This window comes from Brachyistius frenatus, unplaced genomic scaffold, assembly GCF_029030835.1.
Source record: "Brachyistius frenatus isolate BFR_SWC_R1_liver_20210118 unplaced genomic scaffold, ASM2903083v1 Contig_30, whole genome shotgun sequence".
NCBI lineage: Eukaryota > Metazoa > Chordata > Actinopteri > Embiotocidae > Brachyistius > Brachyistius frenatus.
In genome coordinates, this window is record NW_027210629.1 from 3,244,376 (window position 1) to 3,268,969 (window position 24,594).

The window sequence follows — 24,594 nt, forward strand, 5'->3', positions numbered from 1 at the left end:
ATTGTAGATATGTGTGTGTTTCAGACATTGCAGTAAAAAACAAATATCTGTTTGAGATTGTTTAGAAGTATTGCCATTTACCGTTGTCACAGTCATAACATTTTAGTTGACAATGAATTATAATCAAAATAATTGTGATTATCAATTTAATTATCTTTTCATTTTTTTCCACTATTAAAGTTTAAGCCTAATCAAAGTTTAATCATTATTAATAATATGCCAAAAAACATTTATTGTCATATCTGAGAGCCACAAACTGTTCTGCTTTTTTTACTTGCCTATTTTGACATAGTTTAGCTAGGAGCCTCAGAGTTGGGCTAAACTGAATTTTCAAAAGCAATCCAAGCAGATGAATAGAAGCTAATCCTTTGCAAAAATATGTCTACTGTTGTTCTATGTCTGTGTGTTCAGCTGAAAAAAATGAATTGCTGTCGCAGAAGAGACTGACATTGTCAGAATGTGAACAGCAAAATTTATGCAATTCACTGCGAATTTAGGACAATCATACATGCCTACGTTTGAGTTTGATAGAATGAAGGAAAACTGCAAAGCAACCAAATGGTCAACCTTGAGATATTTTAATTATCTTAAGATGTCAGTGTTCTCCGTCTAGATTTTCATTCTGAGACTGTCGTAATTGGTGCAGTTCTTAGGATTTGTTGCCTTTCTGGCAGCAGAGGCTGCCATCCTCTGATTTGTGCCTACATTTGACTTGCCATGTTTTTCTGTACTCTGAGTTTTTTCTGTTTTGGAAGCTGTTGACTATTCCACTCTATCTTATCTGGGATTTGTAAGAGTCCTCACTTTGATCTGAGTGTTCCAGACAACTAGACTAGACTAACTGATGCTGTGTTTGGGCCTCTGTACATAATGCATCATTTGATTCTTGTGCTTCATCTACAAGGCCAGCACCATCAAACAAGAAGAAGGATAGGCGACATCAAAGACTATCTCCACTGGATACTAATGACACGGGCTCCATCTGTTGTGCTGTGTTGGGGCACACACCCACTTGAGCCCATTCTCTTTTTCCCATTACACACTAACGTACGTGCACAGCACACATACAGATTATTGTGCTGCATTTGTGTGAGTAGTTGCCAATGACTGATTAGACTCAGAGGATGAAGACTCCCTATTATGCACAATTGTGCAGAAATGGGATCTGGTTGCTAAACCTGATCACTGAATAGTGATAGAGGCCTCATACATGGTGCATGATGTAATTGATCGTGGTCAAATGCATAAGCTACGAGGCAGTCCTCAAATGATTGAATGGAGGGAATTAAAATGAACACCTATAAATAAATAAAAAAGTAAAAAAGTAAAGCCCCTCACTCTAAGTTCTGTCTACTGCAGTCATTCATATAAATGTAGGGTACTTGTTTCTGTTGGTAAAGTTTTGAGATCATTGGACTTTGAAACTTTTCGTTTCGCTCATGATGTTGTAGATGTTGGCTTTTTGTTTGAGGTGCCTAAAGCACTGAAAATTTAAATTTTAAAAACTCAAAGAATATATCATCAGAATGTTTTGCTTGTATTGGCTTCTTCACAGGCTTCAATGTGAAATGATAAAAACAAAAAAAAAAAAAAAAAAGATGGTGAAAGCTGTTGATAGCGAGGTATGTGGGTTATTCTGAATTAACAGGTCATTTTTTATCTTGTTTTCCTCATTGTCAACACTTTGAGTAAATAAAGTTCCATTTACGTCCATTGTACTGTAGTGGCATAGCTACATACCATCAGGCCTAGTTTCCATCTTTATAGTTTTGTCAAATAAGCAACATGACCCCAACTTGAAATGCCTTTCTCAACCTGGACCAAATTTTTACCATCATTTATATTCAGAATGATATTAAGAATCTGAACTCTCACTGACAAAATCAACCACATTTGGTGGATGTACGTGGACGAGGTGCAATTGCCCCAAAGTATTACATTGCTAGCCTTTTCGAGGCTGCCGACTAAAGCAATTGCGGTCCATACTGGACTGATGAAGTTGCTGTCCCTAACAGCCACTGAGAGCTGAAATGTTGGGAAAGTGGGGACCAGATTGAAAACTATCCAATTTCCCCCTCTAATGATTGACTGTGTAAATCTTAATGTAAATACCTGCACAAAATGATCCATTCAATCTTAAGCCCTTAAATGCATTATTTGATGCCTCCGGACCGCTACCCAAGCCACCGTGGTTCAGTTTGTACCACTGCAAAAGTTGCCACACACAGAATTTTGTGATGCAAGTAAAGCTCCCCTGAGCTGAAGTTTGACCTTAACTGAACACTGTAGCTTCAACTAAGTTCGGAGTTTAACACAAAAGTATTTTGCTGAAAGTGTAGAATTTTAGGAGTGTAGCTGCATGAATGAATGAGTTCATTTGTTTTTAATTTTTGCAGGCACAGCACACAATTAAAAGTAATTGTACCAGATGCTAACTTGCATCTGTTTTCCCTGCAGGTAGACACCCCCACCCTTCCCACAAAATAGAAAATAAACCCTGCAAGAAATACAAACTGTGACATCATTACTAATTTGGAAGCCAACTGAGAGAGGTCTTTCGGCGATGATGGCTAAATTGGTATTTATAATTCTGGATTTTTCAGTGGAGGAAAAAATGTAGATGTGACACTGAGAATTTCTCACCAGATATTTTAACCTTTTAAATAGAAAAAACATAACAGACACAATATTTTTTAGGCCTTGCAATACAACTTATAGCTACAAATCTCATTTAACTGTGGGCCTGCTACAGCGTAGGTAGTGATTCTACAGTATTTAAGACAAGTTGCAGAACATTTTCCCAAACTGTATGCCAATACCAGCCAACAGAATTACTCTGCAATCCTTCTCTTGTCTTACATGAGGAGAAGCAAATAATTATCTGTTAAACACTGCAGAGTGCCAGGCTTCATGAAAAATAAATGTTGAAACTCTTTTGTAAGTCATTCCCTCAACATCTCCGAACAGGCAATCTATTGAGCTGTACACTATTACATCGCTAGAATGCACAAGCACAGACTACAGAGCATTTTCTATAAATTAATTTTTATATATAATGTACTGGCTCAAACGGAAGGATGGAAATGCTATACGTTATCTCTGGCTCTCTCTCTCTCTCTCTCTCTCTTTTTTTCTTAAATGCTTGACGGTTCTAACTATAAACATATAGGTGGCGTTGGAAAGCAGTAATAGAAAGGTGTTAGCATATAGCATATAACATTTCACAAAGGCAGTTGTTTACGGAGTGTATCTACACATCCACTGAGGAGGCCATGATCAGGTTTTTATGAACTACATGGCGGACAGTGTCTGAAATTCCCTTCCCCCACACCACGTTCCAATGTTGGATAGGGAGTGTCTATAACTGTCCGAAACCACCGATCTGACATTCACACCCACTGTACAATGTGGTTGACCAGCTGTGAGGAGCTGAGAGAAGGGTATTGTACTCCTATTTCTGTATCTTCTTTTTATTTTATACGCAAGTACTATTTGTGGCTCTTTTCATGTGTACTAACCAGAGAAAAACTATCAAAGTGTCCTTGGACACGTTGTGTGAAGGTGTGCGCCGCTATAAACACAATTTAATATCTGTCGTGGTTAGACACCACCTCTTGGTGTTAAACTTCATGCCAATCAGAAACATTAATTAATTATTTATTATGTTGCAGCATCCCAGGTGCAGACTAACTACAATTCCTCATTATAAAAGTCCCCTTTGGTTTCGCGCCGTTTTGTTTAATTTGGTTTTAATTTATTTGAACAGAATTCTTGGTTTAGTCATGTATGGCATTTACTGAGTATGCTTAACTGATTAGTTTGTTGTTGCAGGCTATTAGGCTAATGATTTGATTGTCAGTTGGACATCCTTCTGCAATTGGTATTCGTAACGGTGGGTATACAGAATATGATTTTCACACCCACTGAACATTTTTCTCACAGTTGGAACAGTTGTTATCAAAAATGAAAGTGATCTGATATTATAAAAAGTCTCATGTATATATCATGATGATGGCACAATAGAAGTTTACCAAAAAAAACTCCTCAGACAAACACAGTTGTAGGATTAAAAGTGTTTGTTAGTGAGATCGAGTCAAATAAATGAATGTGGAATGAACTGGCCATCTTAACTTAAAGACTAGCAGAAAAAACCTGGTGATACTGTAAGTGCCATTTTAACAAGGTTAATGTTGTTGATTAACAAAAAAGATATAAAAAAAATGTTTTTATCCTCGGAGGAAAATGTTATACAATGGATGATGACGGTATAAAACGAAGCATTCATTGCTGCATTGTAAAACAAAAAAGGGTTTGTGACAATTTGCCATTTCTAGCAGCCTCTGCAGAAAACGTAGTGAGTATTGGCTCTTAATGTACTGTTTTCCTTATAAAGTTAACGCGAACTTAAAATATAAGTTGATAAGATTCAGACCTGCTGAAGTCCAATCAATATCCAGCTCCAATGTGTGGAGTATGAAGTAAGACAAATAGTTTGGACTACATTCTCTACACTGCATGCTTTGAAACTTGAGAAGGAAGATAAAAAAAAATTAAACCTTTCACATTGTTGCCCCGTGGCTATAATTGCTAATTGAGAGTGAAGGGATAACAGTTTTCCAGCAATTATTAATTAGTCATGAAAGTGTTCATTCATTTTAATTATTTTGTGAAGATTAGCAATAACTGTTTTTTTTGTTTTTTGCTTAAACATTGATTCCATTCAATTTGCATGCTTTGACTTTTAAAAGAGTACGTTTTAGTAAATGGTAGCTTGCATTCTTGGTTTTCTTCGGTAAAAGTGAACTGAATGTAATTTTTGAAACTGGTTGTTTGACAATGATTCATTAAATTGTTCTTGTCATTCAACCTTTTTTTTTTTTTTTTTTTTTTATTATTTCATTTTAATGAACAATCAAAGTCCCTCCAGAGGTCTTCTAGAGGTCTATATTTATAGGAAATTAGTTTCAGTGTGTTATCAATTCACTCCCGGCCACACAAAGCATTAGTAATGAAGACTTGCCATTCTTGCTTTATTATTGCTCCTGTTCTGAAGCAGACCATCAGTGTCAGCGTAATTTGGTTTTGTTGAATAACAGACCTCTCTGACAGTGTTATTTTGCAGCACAAGATATGAAGATTCTCCTTTTTGCTGCCTAAGGCATACAGAGCTATCAAAATTAGTTTTCATGTCTGTCGCTGCTCAGCTTTGCTGCCATTTGTCCACGAGTTTAGAGGGAGTGGGCTCTTTTAGTGTGGTAGCTTTGCTCTTTTTGAACCAAAAGTTTAATACACACGTTGGAAGCATGCTAGTAGAGTTCTTCAGAGATGCAGTATCGCTGTCTGTCTATGGTTTTACTAAGGCTAATATTCTGTCCTAAATAAGTAGCTAATTTAATCCTTTAAAAAAGAGATCCTTCTTAGACTGTTTTTGATTTATTTTGCAAAGTTGACTCCTACTTGTGTAAATAACATTCATAAATCATCATTTAAAGTGTTTCACCTTTTCACTCTGACACCCCTGGTGGGTCAGATAATCACTAGGTATAAGATTTATCTTTAGATAAATGTTGTTTTTTTTTTTTTTGTTTTTTTTGTATTTCCGGTTAGACATCCCTGTATCCTGAAGATCATAACCCCTTTTCCATCAGTTGCAAAGCAACAAATAAAATTTTAAAAAAAAAAAAATCCAAATCTATGTGTCAGCTTTACTGGTAATGTATGGCCAGTTCCAATCAGGTACAGGATACAGGAACATTTTGAAAGCACTCCGTATCCTTTGCAGTGCAATAAGGGTGGACATAAAACTGAAACAAATATAGTATAGTTGTAGATCAAGCCGTCCCCAGCTGTGTCCATGAGAAAACGGCACTAATAAGGGAGGTAACCAAGAGGCGATTCACAGCCATTCTGGCAATTTAGCTGCAGTGTCATGGCCTTTGTGAGGCAAGTGACTGAAGTGTCCACACAAGCTTCTGCTCCTCTGACGAGACTAAAATAACAACAGATCGAAACATCAGATCTGTGTGGCATCATGAGAACACTGAAACAATCCTCAAATTTATACATTAAACGACCATAAATGCCATATTTCCATCATGTTTTGTACATTGCACTTGTTCTTAGTCATTCTTATTAGAGCACTGTGTCCGATGACTACCCGTAATGCCATCATAGACAAATCAGACAGAATGAACACCTGCGAGGATCTTCAGGACCTTTCAGGATTTTGAGATGACTATTAGTCCTCAACATTTGTAATTTGTGTAGCCATACTGATAAAGCCTTAACAAGACTGTCCCCCGCAGTTTTAAAGAGCAGCCAGATTTTAAGATACAAGTAAAGTATGCACTGCAGTGAGTGCTGAGCTAATTTTTGCCCCCGAACATCTGTGCCAGTCTTGGTGTTTATGATGCAGCTGTGCAGACCAGGTAATGTAACCAAAAGTGTGTGGAATATTATCTTGTGTCAGCTCCTTGGATTTGTGGGGAGTTAATTAGTCTGATTCAAGTAATGAGAACAATTGATCTTTGCTCTGACAATTCAGTTGTTAAATTGATCTTGATACATCTTAATTACCAGTGAAAAGCTTATTCATTCTCCATATGGCTCAGCACAGTGGAGACCAATCTTTCTGATTTTGATTGTTTGCTGGTAGAGCTGAAAAATGTGTCTGATTCAAGCTGCTCCCTTCTTTTCTCACCCTCAGCCATGTTAACTCAAATTCTGGGTTTGTCAGATGAGTGACTTGTGGATTAATTAATTGAATAAAGGATTAACCTTGATTGACAGAGGCAAATGTTATTCTACAGTGGAGGTCTTGGTGTTTTTTTTCCAAGGGAGCCACACTGGTAGGATACAATCAGAGAGAATCATTTTACAGTAAAAGGAACCGAAACCTTGCAATGTTGGGTGCTTGGTTTGGAAACTCTACTTCACGTGTGTTGGGATTGGCAGGACACAATCAGCATATTCAACACAGATCCATTAAGGAATTTAAACCACTTAAATTTGTGTCCTCATCTCTCTCTTTTTGCTCTGACCACTTTGTTTTGATTTTAGATAATTTTTTGATTGCACCTATAAATCTTTATTTTCCTCATTTACCGCACTGCTCTCTTTTCTCTTCATTTGGTTTGTGGCTTCCTTGGACTAGAAATCCATCCATTTTAAAGTTCATGCACTGTATGTTAGCTAGCATGAGACTCTGGAATACCTGAAATAATAATGCTACTATACAGGAGAGCAATTTCCTCCCATTTACTTAAGTAGCAATATTTCAGAATTTAGTGGAAGTCTACATAAACATGGAAAAGTTAGCATCCCTATAGCATAGTGTAGTCTATATATGTAATTTGTTTAAATCATCATAAATTTCACTATATTCTCATCCAGCAGCAATTGCACTATTTTGGATCACCAGAAGGCAGCCAAAACTGGCAACACCACAGTGAGTTAGGATGTTAGTGGCCTATAATGCCACCTTGTGTGGGACTGGTGTAGATGTTTTGAGTATTTTACAAATTATCAGTATTGGCATATAATTAATGTTGCCGTACCAGCCACGTATTAAAGATTGTTGAGCTGCTCAATGAACACTGAAGATCTACAGTACAATAGTATTTTCAAATGAGGGATTTTAAGCATGCATTATAGTCCTGCTGTTGTTGAGAAAATCATTATTTGTGAAGCTGGCATTGATTAATAAAACATTCCTATTAATAGAAATATTTTAGTATTGAGCTACAAGATAAAAAATGGCAGAAGCACTACAGCACTAGAGATGCTGTCAAACAGAAAGCTCACAGAGCACAAAGTGTCTGTTTCAGTGGAGCAAATTCCCTTTGGATACCTTGCAGGCAACCAAAACCTTTAGCTTAACTTTGTAGATTACTCATCACACCTCGGGGAGTATTGCATGTTCTAGTTAAGATCATTTTTATCATTTGGGATTGAACTGAACTGAAAAGCAGAACTTTGTAGTTATGATACTGAACACAAAAAAAAAAGATTTTGAGTGAGTCAGTTGCTCAACTTTAATGCTACTTTCAGTTGACAGTTTATTCAGGTTTTTTTTTAGAGCAGTAAGAGAGACCAGTGGATTTCAATAGTGTATCTAACAGCTCTCACTGAACAAAGTATGGTGCACAGTGTCCTTTCAAAGTATGCTGCACTTACAATACATTTCAAAGATCAAAGCAGCAACATCCTCTACCTTATCTTATTTTAATGTGGTTTTCTCTTCAGATTCTCATGCATAAAACCATTCAAATTTGTTTAAGATATTTCTCGTTCTGTGTTACAACTTGAGATTTGGAAATATTTGGGCAGGTGTATGAGATGTGCACACATTCTCTCTGAGATTAAGCTGCTTTTTTTTTTTTTTACCATGAAAACAGCCTATAGCTTTTGCACAAGTTGTTCACACAAAGGCTGCAGCTATTTATTATTTTAGTAATCAAGTATTATATTGATTAATCGAGTAAATGGATAAGAAATACTTTTGATTTTTTTTAAAGAGCAATAGTAAATATAGATAAAAGAAAATATAACGGGACTAACAACTAACTGTTTTCCAAATCAACATTTTACATGTTTTATATTGCTTACAAATATACATATTCGACACATTCCTGGTGTTTTATTTGGAGTCTTGATATCCATAAGATATTTTTGTGTTTTTAAATAACAAAAAAACATTTTAATAGTATGGCTGTATGCACACACGCCCACACACACACATACAGTGCATCCGGAAAGTATTCACAGCGCTTCACTTTTTCCACATTTTGTTATGTTACATCATTATTCCAAAATGGATTAAATTATTATTTTTTTTCCCCCTCAAAGTTCTACCATAATGATAACATGAAAAAAGTTTGTTTTTGCAATTTTTGGATTGGAGTCCACCTGTGGTAAATTCAGTTGATTGGACATGATTTGGAAAGGCACACACCGTCTATATAAGGTCCCACAGTTGACACTGCATGTCAGAGCACAAACCAAGCCATGAAGTCCAAGGACTTGTCTGTAGACCTCCGAGACAGGATTGCATCGAGGCACAGATCTGAGGAAGGGTACAGAAAAATGTCTGCAGCATTGAAGGTCCCAATGAGCACAGTGGCCTCCATCATCCGTAAATGGAAGAAGTTTAGAACCACCAGGATGCTAGATGCTAGCTTTACCAGCAGAATTTTTTGACAGAAATCTGAATTTATAGAATATGTGACCTTTTAAGTTATACTTACCAACACAAGTTTGTGCACACCGTTTTATCTTCCCACAGACAGACACATCCCAAGTACCGACTGCCTCCTTCTTGGTGTGTCTGCTCAACTAAATTTTCTCTCCTCTCCTCTCCTCTCCTCTCCTCTCCTCTCTCTCCTCTCCTCTCCTCTCCTCTCCTCTCCTCTCCTCTCCACCTCACTCTCCTCTCCTCTCCTCTCCTCTCCTCTCCTCTCCTCTCCTCTCCTCTCCTCTCCTCTCCTCTCCTCTCCTCTCCTCTCCTCTCCTCTCCTCTCCTCTCCACCTCACATGTCCACAGAGTAAGCACATTGTGTGACAGTAATAATCATTTATGCTACACACAGTGAGCTGTATATAGTTATATAGAGAAATGAAGCTTTATTGCAAAAAAAAAAAAAATTACATGTATCACTTTTAGTAATCAAGGTATTGGAGTTTGTCGAGGTATTGTTTCAGCCATAGTTTAGACTTTGCCATTTCTGGCTCATGGATTTTTATTACCTCTCAGAGAACAGCTGTATCCAATTGTAATCAGTTGTGAAGAGAATTTCTATTTGTACCATTGTGTAATGTTTAATTAAGCTATCTCATTAAAATGTTATTGACAAACACAATGAGATATTCTCTTGGAAATGATATCTCTGGTGTTATCAAATGAAGGGAATTTATCCAACGGCGCTATTTGAATACTAATCTTAATTCTGTGTGTGCAGTAGTCAGTCCGTCTCTTTCTATTTAAACAGTAACAAAAATAAGTTGGTCTAATACCTCGCTTAGAAATCTAATCGTTTTTGGTAATATCATAAAAACAAAGTTTTCAAAAGGCAAACACTAAGTCAAATCACATGAAGCAAACCCGACTGGTACTTCTTAAAGAAAACACAGTGCAGCCAAAAATGTTGCATATGTTTACAGCCTTGTTTGCTTGGATGCTGCCTTCTTCTTTGCCTTTGTTCGCACTTTCGGAGACATCTGTATCAAGTCAACATTTTGAGGATATGCTTTCATTTTCAATATTTATAAAAAAGCAGTAAGAGTTTACTAGATTAAGCAATGATGCAATCTCTTGATTATGGTTTAATTTATTTGAATTTATAAATAATTATCAATTCGCCACCAAAATGGTTGTTAAAGTGTACCAAAGTAGACTTTATTAAACTCATAGTAAATAAATAATTCAGTTTGACATTTATAGCATATTGACAGCAGTACAAAGTGAAAACATTCCTAGTATAGTGGATACTAGTCCTTTGGTGCTTTCTTTCTTAAAGCAAAGTTCCAAACTGCAAAAGTTGCTGACTGTATCCTTCCACTACTGAGTCCCATCTTACAAATGCAGAAATTGGTCTTTTATTGCCAGCCAAATGGCACCCCAGATTTCAGACAGGATGTTGCCTATCATTGTTTGACCCAGCTTGATAATGAAAGCCCCAGTGAAAAAAGTCCTTAATTCCCTTTGCCTTGCCAAATCCACCGAAGCACTGCGAACATTTGCACTGATGAGTAAAAAAAAAAAAAAAAGAGGAGTTCCATATTGCTAGAATTATGTAGTGTTTCATATATTAACAACAGCCAAAACCATGCTGGTTTCTTTTTTCTTTTTTTTACTTTGTTGGCACAGTTAATCGCTGTCCAGTGGTTATGGTTTTTATTGGCAAATACACTCTAGGCGTTGCAAATAGAGGTAAACAAAAGTTTGCTGCTGCTCATTGTTTCACGGTGAGGGAAATTTCAGGCTTCTTTTGAGGTTCGTTGCGAAGCAGAACGAAGATTCTCTCAAGGAAAGTGTTAAGTTTGGAAAATAAACATTTTGACCCGCAGACAGACTGAGACCTGCTCCAACAGTCAAAGGGCAATAAACATAGACCATACGTTTTGTTTCTTGTTGGTCTATTGACAACCTTTAGCTTCTTTCCTACTGGCCTTACACAAACCTACATAGCCATTCTTTCTGCGGGTGCCTTGGTCCATGCAGACTCTGCTTTTCCCCATTTCTTGATATTTATATGGATTTTTATGCATGTACATGCTTATAAAAACTCCTCCACTCAAATGTATATGTTTTCTAATATGCACCCTCATTTCAGACTCTCACATTTACGCCTTCTAGTGCAATACTAATTGGGGTATTACAATTTGTGCTGCCTCATTTGTTGATGAAATTACTGCAATCAAGCTCTAATCCTCCCTCTAAATCAAGAGACTATGAACTAATGAAGCCTTTGAAAAGGAGAGGGAGGCATTTTAATTTGTGGGGTCTCTCTATGTTCTTGTCCTTGTTTTACAATGGCTATTAGTCTGACCTGCTGTCTATTCCACTTGAATGTTGTAACACTGACGAATGTGGATGACCTTATCTCTCAGCTCACTGTTCTGTCTCTCATTCGTGTTCCACTTGGTCAATGCAGCTTAGGTGAAACTTGTCCCCACTAATGTGAATAAATCTGTTGGTTCCACATTAAAGCACTCATATTTCCAGCAAAGGAAACATTGTTTAATCTCTCTGCGAAGTTTGGGTAAATGTGTGGTTATTCTGCTCGGTTTTAGCAGCTTTGTTCTGTCCCATCCAGCTGTATTGTCGTGTCTTCAGTGTTTCAGTACAAGGAATCATTGATCTGATTGCTGATTAAATTAAAATTGTGTTCTTTTGGCACCTACCTGTCTCTAAGGGTTACTGCTTATAGTCAGCTTAATGTCCTGCACATAGCATTGGTTATAAATCCTGAGTAAATGGTCAATCAGCACCATCTTCCACATTTGTAAGAGACAAGGGAAAAAAGAGCACATAGAGAGAAATATGCATCACAAAGACAGGAGGCTGTTTTTTTTTTTCTTCAAAAGTATTGCAGACATTGTTGTTTTCCAGCAAAAAAATGTTTACACGTACATACATTTTCGGAGAAAAGTTAAATGTTAACAGTTTGTAAAGTCTAGATAGAATACAGTATGTCTAAGTTGTAATAAGCATTACTCTGGTGGTAAGAGTAAGATCTGGTGACTGCGAAGGCCACACTATAGTACCCACATCATTTCCAAACTCATCAAACCAGTCAGTAACCTCTCGTGCCCTATGGATGGTGATATTTTCATCATGGAAGAGGCCACTCCCATCAGGATAGAAATATTTTATCATTAGATAGAGGTGATGACTAAGAGACACTTTGTATTGATTAGCAGTAACCCTTCTGTCTAAGGGGACATTTGGACCCAAGCCCTGACCAGCAAAATGCCCCTAACACCATAACAGAGGTACCGGACCCCATAACTGTAGGGCCGAGCTAGCAGGCCTGTACCGTTCTCTTGATTTACTTCCCCACTTGTCAAGAATATGGTGATGGATGACTCATCTGACCATTATCACTTTTTTTTCTTTCCCTCAAGTGTGTAGACCAGTGCCTCTATAGTTTTTGCCCCACTGAACTCTCCAGGGTGAATTCACCTGTGTAACGAGGAGTTTGTGCGCCATAATATCCCTCTCTATGTCATTGTCAATGCACTGTCCTTGCTGACACGGTAAGTTCTCGCCCTGCATTAACATTCTCAGTCACCTGAGGAAGTCTTGCTCTTCTGTTATTCCATTCATATCCCACTGATGCAAAACATAGGCGTCAGATGTGTGCTGTCAGCCACACTGTCTGACCCAATTTACTGATGTCTTTCCTATAGATCTTAATGACACTTGAGTCACTGTTCTTATGAAATCACATCTGAGCAGTCTTTGGGACTGCAGCCCCTGCTATCTGTGCCCCTTCAACAAACCCTCTTTCAAAGTCACTCGGAACTTTTCTTCTTGCCGTCTCGGTACAAATTAAGGATGAACTTGACCTGCTCAGCATTTTTATGCCTCAGCGTGAATCGATCGTAATTGCTTAGTTGTATCAGGTTGTGCACATATGTGGAAGGATCTGCATTCATTATGTTTTTGTAGAGAGAAGAGGTCTTTATTGATGAAGTAGGGCATTAAGATCGCAAATGTCACGATGCAGCTTAAAACACATACACACACATCTTGTTCTCATTGTCTACCTGTCCTTTTCAAATAGAAGAACACATTACTTTCAGACACTCTTAAATACTCAGAAAATGAGTCACATACACAGAAACACAAAGTTGAAATCTGCTAAAAATGAGTCGGTGTAGATAAATCAATTGGAATTGCAAATGTTTAAAAAGTTAAAAGTTCTGTAACGGAGCCGTGAGGTAAATGGTCCGTAGTGTAATTTTGATTAATTAAGGAGAAATAAAGAAGAACTCGACTAGTAACACAGATTATGATCACTTTACTTGTACAGGGGACACAGAGTTTAGAGTCTACTTTCAAGATATTTGTGGACGCAGGAGGGCTGATGAGTATCTCATCTGGTATGTCTTATGAATTTAGACTCAGTAGTCTCCCATTGGTCAGTTACTGTTCACGTATTGAGCATAAGGAGCCTGTGTTGGGCAGCACAATGTTGGAATGAAATTGATCTCCGGCTGCATGTGAATAACGAACCAGATGAGTTTGTTTTAGTCATTGTAAACACCAAATTCTGCTTCAAGATCTGTATCAGGAGGGTTTATTAGTGGCTGGAGGATTTCTCTGTCATCTGTTTTACATTTAAAGTACAAGTACCATGAGAATAGGGTCATGTATACATGTTTCTATTTCATTTCTCCAAACAGCTATTGAAATATGTCTGCATGTATAAGTATGTAGGTGTCCTTCAATCGGGACAGTGCATGTGGGGACACCAATAGATAGCTGATATCTGCAGGAGTTGGTGCTGAAGAAGCCAGAGGTAATAGGATTGCTGTCAGACTCGGATATTTAGCAGGCCCATTCCCACCAAGCCAGCGCAGCTCTGCCAACTAAACACATCCACACATATACAGGGACTTTCACTCTCTTGCATAATATCCATTAGCCACACTTTACACACATGCCTCCATAAATACTAGCATACACACATACAAACAATTCTCTCCTATCCTTGTTCTTTGATTGTTTGGCAACCCCTCTTAGTAATGTCAGAACAGGTGGAACAAATAGAACCTGTTTATTTTATTTTGCATAGGGTAAAAGCAGACGGGCTTATACTGCCGTCAGCACGTAACATAATTATTATTATTATCATCGTCGTCATAATTACACTTTTATCTTTTGAGCATATCTCGCCTACTTCTCTTTTCCGTCTTTTTTTTTTTTCGGCTTTCTTCGTCTGCTCACAAGGCAACTACCGAACCCTTTCCGCTTTCTTCAGATCTCATTCATCTCTCTTCTTTTCATCCTGCCTCTAATTTATCTTTTACTTTCTCTGAGGCATGAAGACCATTCGTTCTTTATCAGTGAGCCGCAGCAGGGAGCATGTCACTCTCCCTCTATCCTTTACTCTGATCACCACTCCATTTCTTTTTTTTCTTTCTTTGCTCCCTCAGGTTTCATCTTTCCTCCCCCCCCCCCGTAGTTTTGGTTTGTGCTCCACCCAAAAAAAACGATCTGCATGAACACAAGCCAATTGTTTTTTTCATCATTTCAGTTGATCCTGTGGTAAATTTCCATCTCCCTTGTTTTCACTCCACTCAGTTTGTTGTTGAAACTACTCTTCTCAATGGGGCAGAGCACTATTTCCCCTTCTTTTAGTTATTGCACTTCTATTCCTCCCGTCCTTCTGTTGCCCTTATCTTTTCCGCTCACTTTCAGGCACACGCTTAGTTTGCCGTTTCATTTTTTTGACTCTGCAATCTTCAAAATGGACAACTTGCCTCAAATGACCCGACCCAAGCATCTTTCACACAATTACCTCCCATCAAGCGGTTGAGCAAATGACATAAATGAGACATGCTCGTAGTTTATAAAATCACCTTCATCACGCAGCATTTGTATCCTGATGGGATTGTTTCTCTTCACCCTCGGTTCCAATCTTTATCATCAGACTGGTTCAGATTGCCGTTCTGAGGTGGCTATACCTGAATAGGACTTCCTGCCAAGAGAAATTATTGTAGAAAAATACTGTTGTTCTTGAAAAATACATTTTGTAATGCATAACACAAAAGTGTCTTGCACAGAAAACAAAGGCAATTATCTGTTTATCATCAGAAGTTCGTGATTAATGCACAACCCTAAGACACATGTTTTGTGCCTAACTTATGCAAAACAGCAACAAGCATGGCTGAAAGGGGCTCTTTGGTGGATTTTGTTCCAAAATGAGAAGCAGCTTCAGTGATGTGGAAGTGGTTTGGTTTCAGAAAATCAGATGTACAACAAACCACCATAATATGTTTAAATTTGTTATATCATCAATGATATTGCAGAAATACCCTGAAATATTGGGATATTATTTTAACACCATATCACAGACTCGTGATTATTTATCAAAATGGTCTTTGTGTAAGTATTTTGTGAAAGAACCAATAGTCATCACTATAATATCGTTGCAGTATCAATATCGAGGTGTTGGGTCAAAAAGATTGTGACCCTATTTAATTAGACAAATAATGTTTATTGTAACCCTAAAATAACATTTATTTTTTCATTGCTGGTAACCATGACTGATAATATTTGAAGTCCTTGCATAACCATGGTAGAACCAAACAATAGATTTGTGTTTATTTTGTAGGAATATAGCTCTTCTCAGGACTGCATGAAAGTGTGCAGAGTGTTTGTCATCTTTCTACCAGGGTGTGAAAAATGTAACTGTTATCATTCTCATTGGTTCATGTAGTCTGAGGATCTCACTTAATTCCCAGGATAAGGTTTTCGAAACTTCAATTTGAGCTAGGATAAATGAAAACATCTGTGCTGATGTGCAGGTTCTTTAAAAAGTAAGTAACATAAAGCATTCATCAAAAGCATGTTTTAACCTGGAATCAAACATTAAAGTAGGACAGCAGTCCATTTAGATGGTTTATTCGCACTATGCACAGATGTTTTTTGCAGCCGCCCTGCTTCGGCATTTGAAGGGGCTGCAGTGTAGCATTAGAGCTCAGGTGAGCTACAGCGTAGGAGGTTATTTAGGGCCTTTCAGGGTGAAAACTCTGGGCACTGCATGAATAAACAATTTAAACTATATTAAATAGGCTGCTGCCCCACTCTTAATTTTTGACCGTTACCTTTGAGGATTCAGCACCCATCTATACAACATGGGCTTGACTGTGTTACTTAAAAGTTTACAGTTTGAAACTATCATTTTGTATAATTAACTGTATTCTGTCCTCAAGGCATCCCTGATGTCAACAACTGCTCCTCTTATTTACTTTAAATGTCAAACTGTTACACAAGAGCTGTCATTAACTTGTATTGATGTTGATGTTGTCAGATGATAAACTTGATTTGATCAGCAGCCGGTAGCTCGACTGCGTGTATTCATGACTAAATGTATTTATGTCTGATTCACATTTGGCAGCAGAAACAAATAAAAACCTTTAGATATTGCTTTAGCTGTTCACATTGTTGTTGTTATTAACACATTTATATCAGAAGACATGGCCACTATAAACTGATTGATTTGACAGCTTTTAAACCACAATTAAATCACAAGGATTTTTCTTTCTTGTTTTCCGCACTCTGGCAACAGAAACAAGTAGAAAAATAAATAAATTATACAACTGACTTTGTGATAAAATGCAGTGTTGGTTGATCACAGAGAGCAGGACTAGACTTGAAGGGGATTGAACAGGTTATTGAACAGGTTGGGCTGTGAGTGGCAACAAAGTTAAGAAGACCTTCTGTGTGATCAATCATTTTAAATATCAACATTTAGATCATTATAAATAACTTGAATAAAGTCATTTTTTTTGTTGTACTTTTTGCACAGCAGTTTTATGTTACCATGTAACTAAACGGCTTTTTTGCATTTTCAGGCAGCACAGGATTTCTTGGGTGTTATGTAATCACGATGCTATAACGTGCTGAGAGACGCTCGTCTTGAACAACATGACGTTCTGAGTTCAATTTCACCACTTAAGAGCAGTGGTCCAACAAGTCCAGTCAAAAATTCTGAAGGCGTCTGGTTGGCGAGGCTGTAGATGGCGTGTCGTAAATTAGCTGATGAAATTAACATCTGCCCGCAGTGTAATCCCTTGAACCCTGCGCTGTCAGCATCGCCTTCCACAATACAGACTTTAGTTTACACTTCAATGCATCATGCAGCCCCACAGTTCATTACAGCACACTGAAGCGAGTGTATGTGCTCACACACTCGCGCACTGCAGTTTGTGTGTTTGCCATTCGACATGAAGCACCACGGGATGTAAGATAAAGGCTGGAAAAGTACACGTTGCTGCATCATTAACTCCAGTTAGCAATTGCCTGCCTGACTTAGTTTCCTTTCATATCCTTTGCTACAATCTGTTATAGTAAAGTATTGACTGTAAGAGGAATTGAAATAAAAGAAAACAGGTCAGAAGGTTAAAACAATAAAGTCCCACGAGTGTTAATTCTGTGAGTTGAGTATCTGTGAATGTAGCTGCTGGTTAATCCCCGATATTCAAAGGCAACAATAGCACCACGCAGCTGTGGTGTTTTTTTTTTTAGTTCCTCTGTGCTTCTCTTTGTGTGGGTTTGTCATTCAGAGAGCATTAACCATATCTTGGTCATTGGCACATTTGAGGGTTGTTGTTTTTTTCCCGCGAAATGTGTTTGCTGTTGTAGGAAATGTTTAAATTTCCTGGCACTGGCCAATTTTGAATAGCGCCGATGTTTTTACATTACAAAAACTTACTTTGTTTGCTTTTCAAAAAGCCAACAGAGATGAGGGCTTTTACACAAGCCCCGTCATTTCATCCGTCCCCCTTTGTCTCTCTCCGTTTCCTCTCATATCGCCCCCCTCGCCACTGTCCTCCTCTCTGTCCTCAACAGTGAGGTACAGTTGCGACTGCCCACTCTCTCCGTATCGCGTGTCGTCTTGTTTTCATCCCTCACTTTCTTTACGGTGTCCTCTGCTACCACGTCATCGTGTCGGTTCTCGTTAAACTCCTGTCTTGCGTGACGACGCTCCCTTCTCCTGTCACATTTGCGTTTCCGTGTTGGTAAACTCCTCTTCTTCAGTTTCATCAAGTCCTCAACTCTTCCCGCGGCATGCCTCCTTTGTTCTTCTTCTTCACTTGTCTTCCCATCCCTTCCTCTCCTGTTTTTCCACAGGGATGACAATTGATCATGCTTACTGTTGTTATTGATAGCGTCCACACTACATAGTTTTCATCAGTGCTGTTATGTGCGCAGTGTCAGCACAGCATGTCCTCAGTACAATGTTCATTATCTCAGCACCCTGTTGGTGGTTATGTAGAAGCAATCTGTTTTTATGTTCATGTCTATTCATCACATCCTGTTTACATTCTGCTGGCCCTTTCAATTTACCTCTCTCGTCATCTGTTGCTCCATTATCTTGAGTTGTTATTACAGGACTTCATCAAGCATTTATAGATGCAATTATTAATGCAAACACACTGTCACAAACATGCAAAGACCTTATCTCTTTGTTTCTCTGGCATTCTGTACATGGTCATTCAGCAGGCTATATATAAAGTGCTCAGTTCTCTATAATGTACTACATTACGGAGACGTTATAAGCTGTACCTACAGACTTTTAATTACCTGTATTCTTAATAAAACTGAACGAATCTGATATGTTTTGGAATTTTTGCAAGTATCATTAATATTTTGTTAAATGCATATGATAGTAGATATTTAAGAGGATTATAGTCATAAACAAAACATAACTAACCTTGATATGAGGCTCCAAACACACACACACACACACACACACACACACACACACACACACACACACACACACACACACACACACACACACACACACACACACACACACACACACACACACACACACACACACACACACACACAGGAGGCAGGCCTATACTGAGAGCCACACACACACTTCCACCAGGCCCTCATGCTGAAGGGAATTATGCAGGTTAGATGACGGCTTTTCCATTAAGACACTCTCCGGCAGCCATTCTTCACTGGATTGATTGCACTGTAATGACAAAGAAGTAATTAGCATCACAAGTATGGTTTACAGTGATTGGCTTGAGACCAAGAGATGTCATTACAATATAGGGTACTGCTTCTCAAAGGACCCAGAGATTTTTTTTTTTTTTTTTTTTTTCTTCCAGGGCTCGTTTGTGGCTGTGTGAGTGTAATATGAGTGTACAATCTTGACAACATGTCAAGTGTGTGTTGCTAAAGGAGTTTGTGTTTGTGAAACACACTGACTTGCTTATAAAAGGTTTGAGAAGGACGGTCAAAAAACATCACGTAATGGCAATAATTCATCTGTGGGGAAATCAAAGCAAACTCAAGTGAGAGACAAAATATCTGCAGATATTACACATAGAAATACAATTGCTGACCCAAATGTCAGTTGACTGACCGAACGATTTGCTCAATGCAGAATGTACCATTCAAACAAATCACATGAATAATTTGTTGTTATTTTATTACATAAAAAAAGTTTATATTTATAAACTTAAGAAAATGCAGGAAAGTTTCTGGAGTGGTTGTCACCGCTCCCTTATTCCCCTCATTTATTTGCAAAACAAAAAGTGCAGTTTGTCAAACTTACCGGTGCTGTTGTGTTTTCCTCTGCCCTTGCTTCAATTCACAGAAAATAAATGACTGTGTGCCTGGCTGCAAAAATGTGTTGGCTCCAGTCAGCCACCCAAATTTGTCTTGCGCCCCCCCCTCCCCCCTACTCTATTGTCAAGGATTATTTTACCAGCGCTTTCTTCAGCGTAAGATAAATGGCAGCGACTCGATATACTGAGTCATTTTCTCCAGTGCAAGTTCTGTGTTAGACATAAATATCAAGTTAGGAATGGCAACATTTCGGAGGTGCTTTTTCCTCCCCTTCTTGTCAAAAGAAGTGTGAAGTCATTTTTGGTGAATGCCCTTTTCAACCATATTTGCGGGAAATTACGCTGCCACCACGAAGGAATTGATAGAATTAAGAAAAAAAAAAGTGAATTCGCTTTATAATTGTAATTCAATTATATTCCGTTTCTTTCTTGAAATGAATTGAAGGTTTCGGTCTGGATGTTATTGTTGCTCAAGTGGAGTACCTCCATGGATTTATGTGTTTGTTGCTGTCACATACTGTTCATATAGGTCCCAACTTTGTCTCTGTTTCCATTGGTTATACTGTGCAATGGCAAGAAGTCAATCAATCATCTACATCTTGTTTTGTACTTTCATGGACCGTTAGGTCACCTGATAAACCACATTGAGAGCCTCTGTACTGGCACGGAAAGCAAAGACAATGGTCTCGTGTAGGCTGAGCTATATGTACTCTCTCTCCAAAGGAAAGTTGTTAAACAACCACGAAGATGATCCAAGAACTTTAGGGTTGTAACACAAGGTGCTAGATTTTGGGGATGCTGGGTGGTATGCAGACTACAAAGCATTGGTAAGGAGAGACCAGATCTACAAAATACACCCTAAAATGCTTAGAGAGCAATGACATAAAAGCCAGACATGAATCCCACGACAAAATGTTATATATTGAGCAAATCTACAAGCAAGAAATAGAGAAGGAAACTCCATCATACATATTTTCTACAACAGTGCCGACGAAACTAACCTTGGAATTACTGCTGAAACGTTTAACCTCGCTCTATTTGTTCAGAAGATGAGGTGGAATCTGAAAAAAATACATGTTATTTACAACATTTTGTTTATTCAGGAAGTTAATTTAATGAAAAAGTTTGGGTTTTTTTCAGTGAAAAAAAAAAGGCTTGATTTATTTTGCCTGAGTGAATACCACTGGCATTTAATAAAAAAATAAAAAGGTAGTGTATGTCTAAAAGTGTGTTGGATTTATTAGCAGATCATTTACTGTAATTAAACTGAATATCTTTGTAATCCATGGTCTCTCTCCCAAAAGACTTACCTGGAGACACTTCCTCCGGTGGGATTCTAACTGCAATTTTTCCTCTCTCCATTTTTTTTTTTGTCTCACTCCAGTTGGCTCTTGAGGATCCGGTGCACAGCGTTTCTCTCCAGCAGTTTGTCTATGAAAAGCTGAAGGCGCAGCAGGCCCTGATGGGGGACCAGGGCTTCGGGGTCCTGATGGAGACTGTGGACACAGAGCTCGTCAGGCAGCTGCAGGAGTTCCTCCAAGGCCTCTGAATCCATTCTCCTGTCCTTCACTACTTTACACAAACATGTTTGCCTAATGCTACCCTCTACCCGCATTTTTTTGAAAATGTACTGGAAAAGTTACCGATCTGCCCGACGTGTGGACTCCTAATTCAAACCTTCCCAGCCTCCCCACCCATGCTATGCCTTATCTATATTCAGACCTAGCCTTGTCGACTATCCTCAGCTAACACACCCCTTCTGCCCTTCTCTATCATCTGGTTTCCTTAATATCCTCTTCTTCTTTTTTTTTTTTTTTTTTTTTTTTTTTTTTTTTCCATAAAGAAGGGTTTCGTGTCGGTGTTTAAAAATGTAAAAGTACCTCCACATTTTATAAAGCACCCACACGAAGTCATTACGACACCAGAGCTTCCTCTTGATTCTTCTAGTTTCTTCACTTTCTGTGGTGTTGACATGAAATGTGTACAAAATGGGAGCGACGGTATAAATGTTGGGAGAGCTGGGAAGTAAAAAGCAAAAATCATCTGCCGGTGCCAGAGCAGAAGCCTCGGACTATATTCTATGGTTACAGATTGTAGCAGAAACGCGGACGAACCAAACCTGAAGGACCTAAAGCAGTGTTTACAGAATATATTCTTAAAAGAGAAAAAAAGAAATGTAATTTTGTATGTATGTAAAGTATGGATGATATTCTGCATGATAAGATTTTGATTTTAGTTTGTTTTCACTTAATGTTAATTTCTCTTCCATTTAAAAAAAAAAAATATATATATAATTTAGTCATAACCAAGAGGTCAAGTTGAAGTAACTACTGAGAAAACTCGAATGTGTTTTTCTTTCTTTTTAAGTTGGGTTAGAGGGAATGTCTTTTTTTTTTTTTTTTTTTTGACTGTAAAATGGGCAATTTTTAAATGGCTGATTTGTAAGAGTGCTGATCCACATTTCTATGTATATACATACTGCTGCTAATTGATGGTGTGTCGGAGCACTTTAATAACCAAAAACTGTTTCACATTGGGTTTTTTTTTTCATCTTCTCACATCAGTACACTTAGTGGTAGAAGGCCTCGGAGCACTACAGCAGGATTGAGCAAATTAGGTTGAAGCTCTATTAAGACCCTTATCTTGAATTTATGCCATTTATTACATCTCATTGCTACCTTGTACAACATACAAACTTATTGCAAATGTAACATGCCCCTGGGGGGAGTCTGCACAGTTTCATTTGAATGAATTTGATCAATTTGGACCCAAGTGGCTGTTAATATGTGACATTGAGAGTCACCATGTGGAGGCAAAATGCATCAGTCTTGGAGAACGTTATGTCCTGCTGCCATGGTATTCTTTCTGATTTGACCTTAAGATTAAGCTTTGATATATTATATTTGATGGAGGAACCAGTTTTTCTTAAAGCTTGGCGAACTTGTATTATGAAGGAAATTGATTAAATGGCTGCATATTTACACTTAAGTTCTTTAATTGTAGAATAGATGCATTTATACAAGTGGCATGTGGACCGTTTTCATGAAACATGGTCTAAAATTACCTGTATGTTTTAATTTGAATTTAATTTAGAGAAAAATGTTGGTTTCCTTTGGGTTGAAACTGAGAAATGTGAGCCTTTGTAAACGATTCTTATGGAAGTTATGGATTAATGTGTTTTTTCTTGCTCTCATGGCGGTTGGTCAGCCTCTTTGGGAAGGAGATAATCATGACTCTAGCTCCTTTGACACTGTGATAGAGTTGAATAGCAGTCAGAATTACAGCCTTATGCTTTCAGCCTTACCTTTCCTTTTTACTATTATGTTCACTTCTTAAGTAGTTTGACAGTGTGAGATTTCTTTACACATATTCGCTTAATGACGGCAATTATTACGTTTTGAGCACCACACGCAGGGGAGGGATATATTTTTGGGTTACACATTTGGTTATGTTTTGATGGGAAATAATACTTGTTGCTTTTTTCCAAAGCCTTCAATAAAATGCAGTAATCAGTTTCCACCGCTGAAAACACCAATTCTACTGAGTTCTTCATATTGTTTCACAAACCATATTATCTGCTGTCTGATTCTAGTGTGTATTTATTTCGAGCAGGTCAGACAGGTCCGACAGGTCCCGGCACATCTATAAAGTTTAATAACTGACTTTTGCTGCTGGTGAGATGATGGACTTGAAGTTACCCTGGATGCTGCACCATGAAGGATTTGATGATATTGGAAAGAGCAGGGAAGAGGATTGCCTCTGCACATAGACAGAAATATGATGGTAAGAAAAGGGTGTACATTCATGTTTTAGAGAATGCAGCATACCTGATGTACAAGCAGTTTGGGTGCGACTTGGTAAAAGAGAGAAACTGTTGGTTAAATAACAGGATAATAAACATGGAGAAGTAAATGTGCGAGTTGGAACAAGTGGAATGGGAGTGAGCAAAGTGAGAAAATGAACTTACAACTGCTATAGAAACAAGATAAGGCTCCCCAACATGCAGCTATTTAGCTTGTATAATTTTGCACACAATTGGTCATCATTAAAAAATACAACACAAACTGAAAATATAAACCTTATGAAGAAAAATGAAGGCGTAAACCAAAGTTATTAAAAGTGTGTTTTTAAAAACATTTCACCCGATGGGTGTCAAAATATTTCTCTTTAAAACATAAATTTCGGGCTCATGGTGGAACTAGACAAAAAGTCATTAAAATACCTTATGTGGCGACCATAATTGTTTTTACAAAATTAAGTGCTCGTTAGACACGCTTGATTTATTTGCACTGATTTTGTGATGTTACTTTGTAGATAAGAAAATTCAATTAGATCTCTTGTTTTGGTTTCAATTTTAGAGGTTGGAAATTAGTTATGCCAAATTTAGATTTGTTTATTTAAATCCCTGCGGTACAACCACTTGGTCCTGTCTTCTCTTAAATTGAAACAACCTGCGTTATTCGAAATAGTCAAACTCTTACCTTTTTTTTTGTGCTGCCATGTTACTGACAAAGTCCACCTAAAAAAAAAAAAAAGTTTTTTTTTTTTTTTTTTTTTTTTTCCTCTTGTCTGCTCTCCTCTCACCCCAACCAGTGAGGGCTGATGGCCACTCACCTCTGAGTCTGCGTCTGTCAGAGGTTCCTTCCTATGAAATGGGAAGTTTGTCCTCCCCACTCTCACCAGTGCTTGCTATGGGAATTGATGAATCATTGGGTTGTCTCTATAATAGTACAAGGTCTGGACTCTGCTCTGAGGGAAGTTAGTAAATGC

General features: G+C 38.0%; 1 protein-coding gene across 1 annotated transcript in view; it reads left to right on the top strand.

Annotated features, from left to right (window-relative positions):
* Positions 1-23,359, top strand: part of ipo11 (importin 11) — a 111,935-nt gene extending 88,576 nt beyond the window's left edge. Inside the window, exon 30 of the mRNA XM_069699552.1 lies at positions 21,209-23,359. Coding sequence (XP_069555653.1) covers positions 21,209-21,373 — 165 coding nt within the window. The 3' untranslated portion in view covers positions 21,374-23,359. The remainder of the gene's footprint in view (positions 1-21,208) is intronic.
* Positions 23,360-24,594: the final 1,235 nt, after the last annotated feature.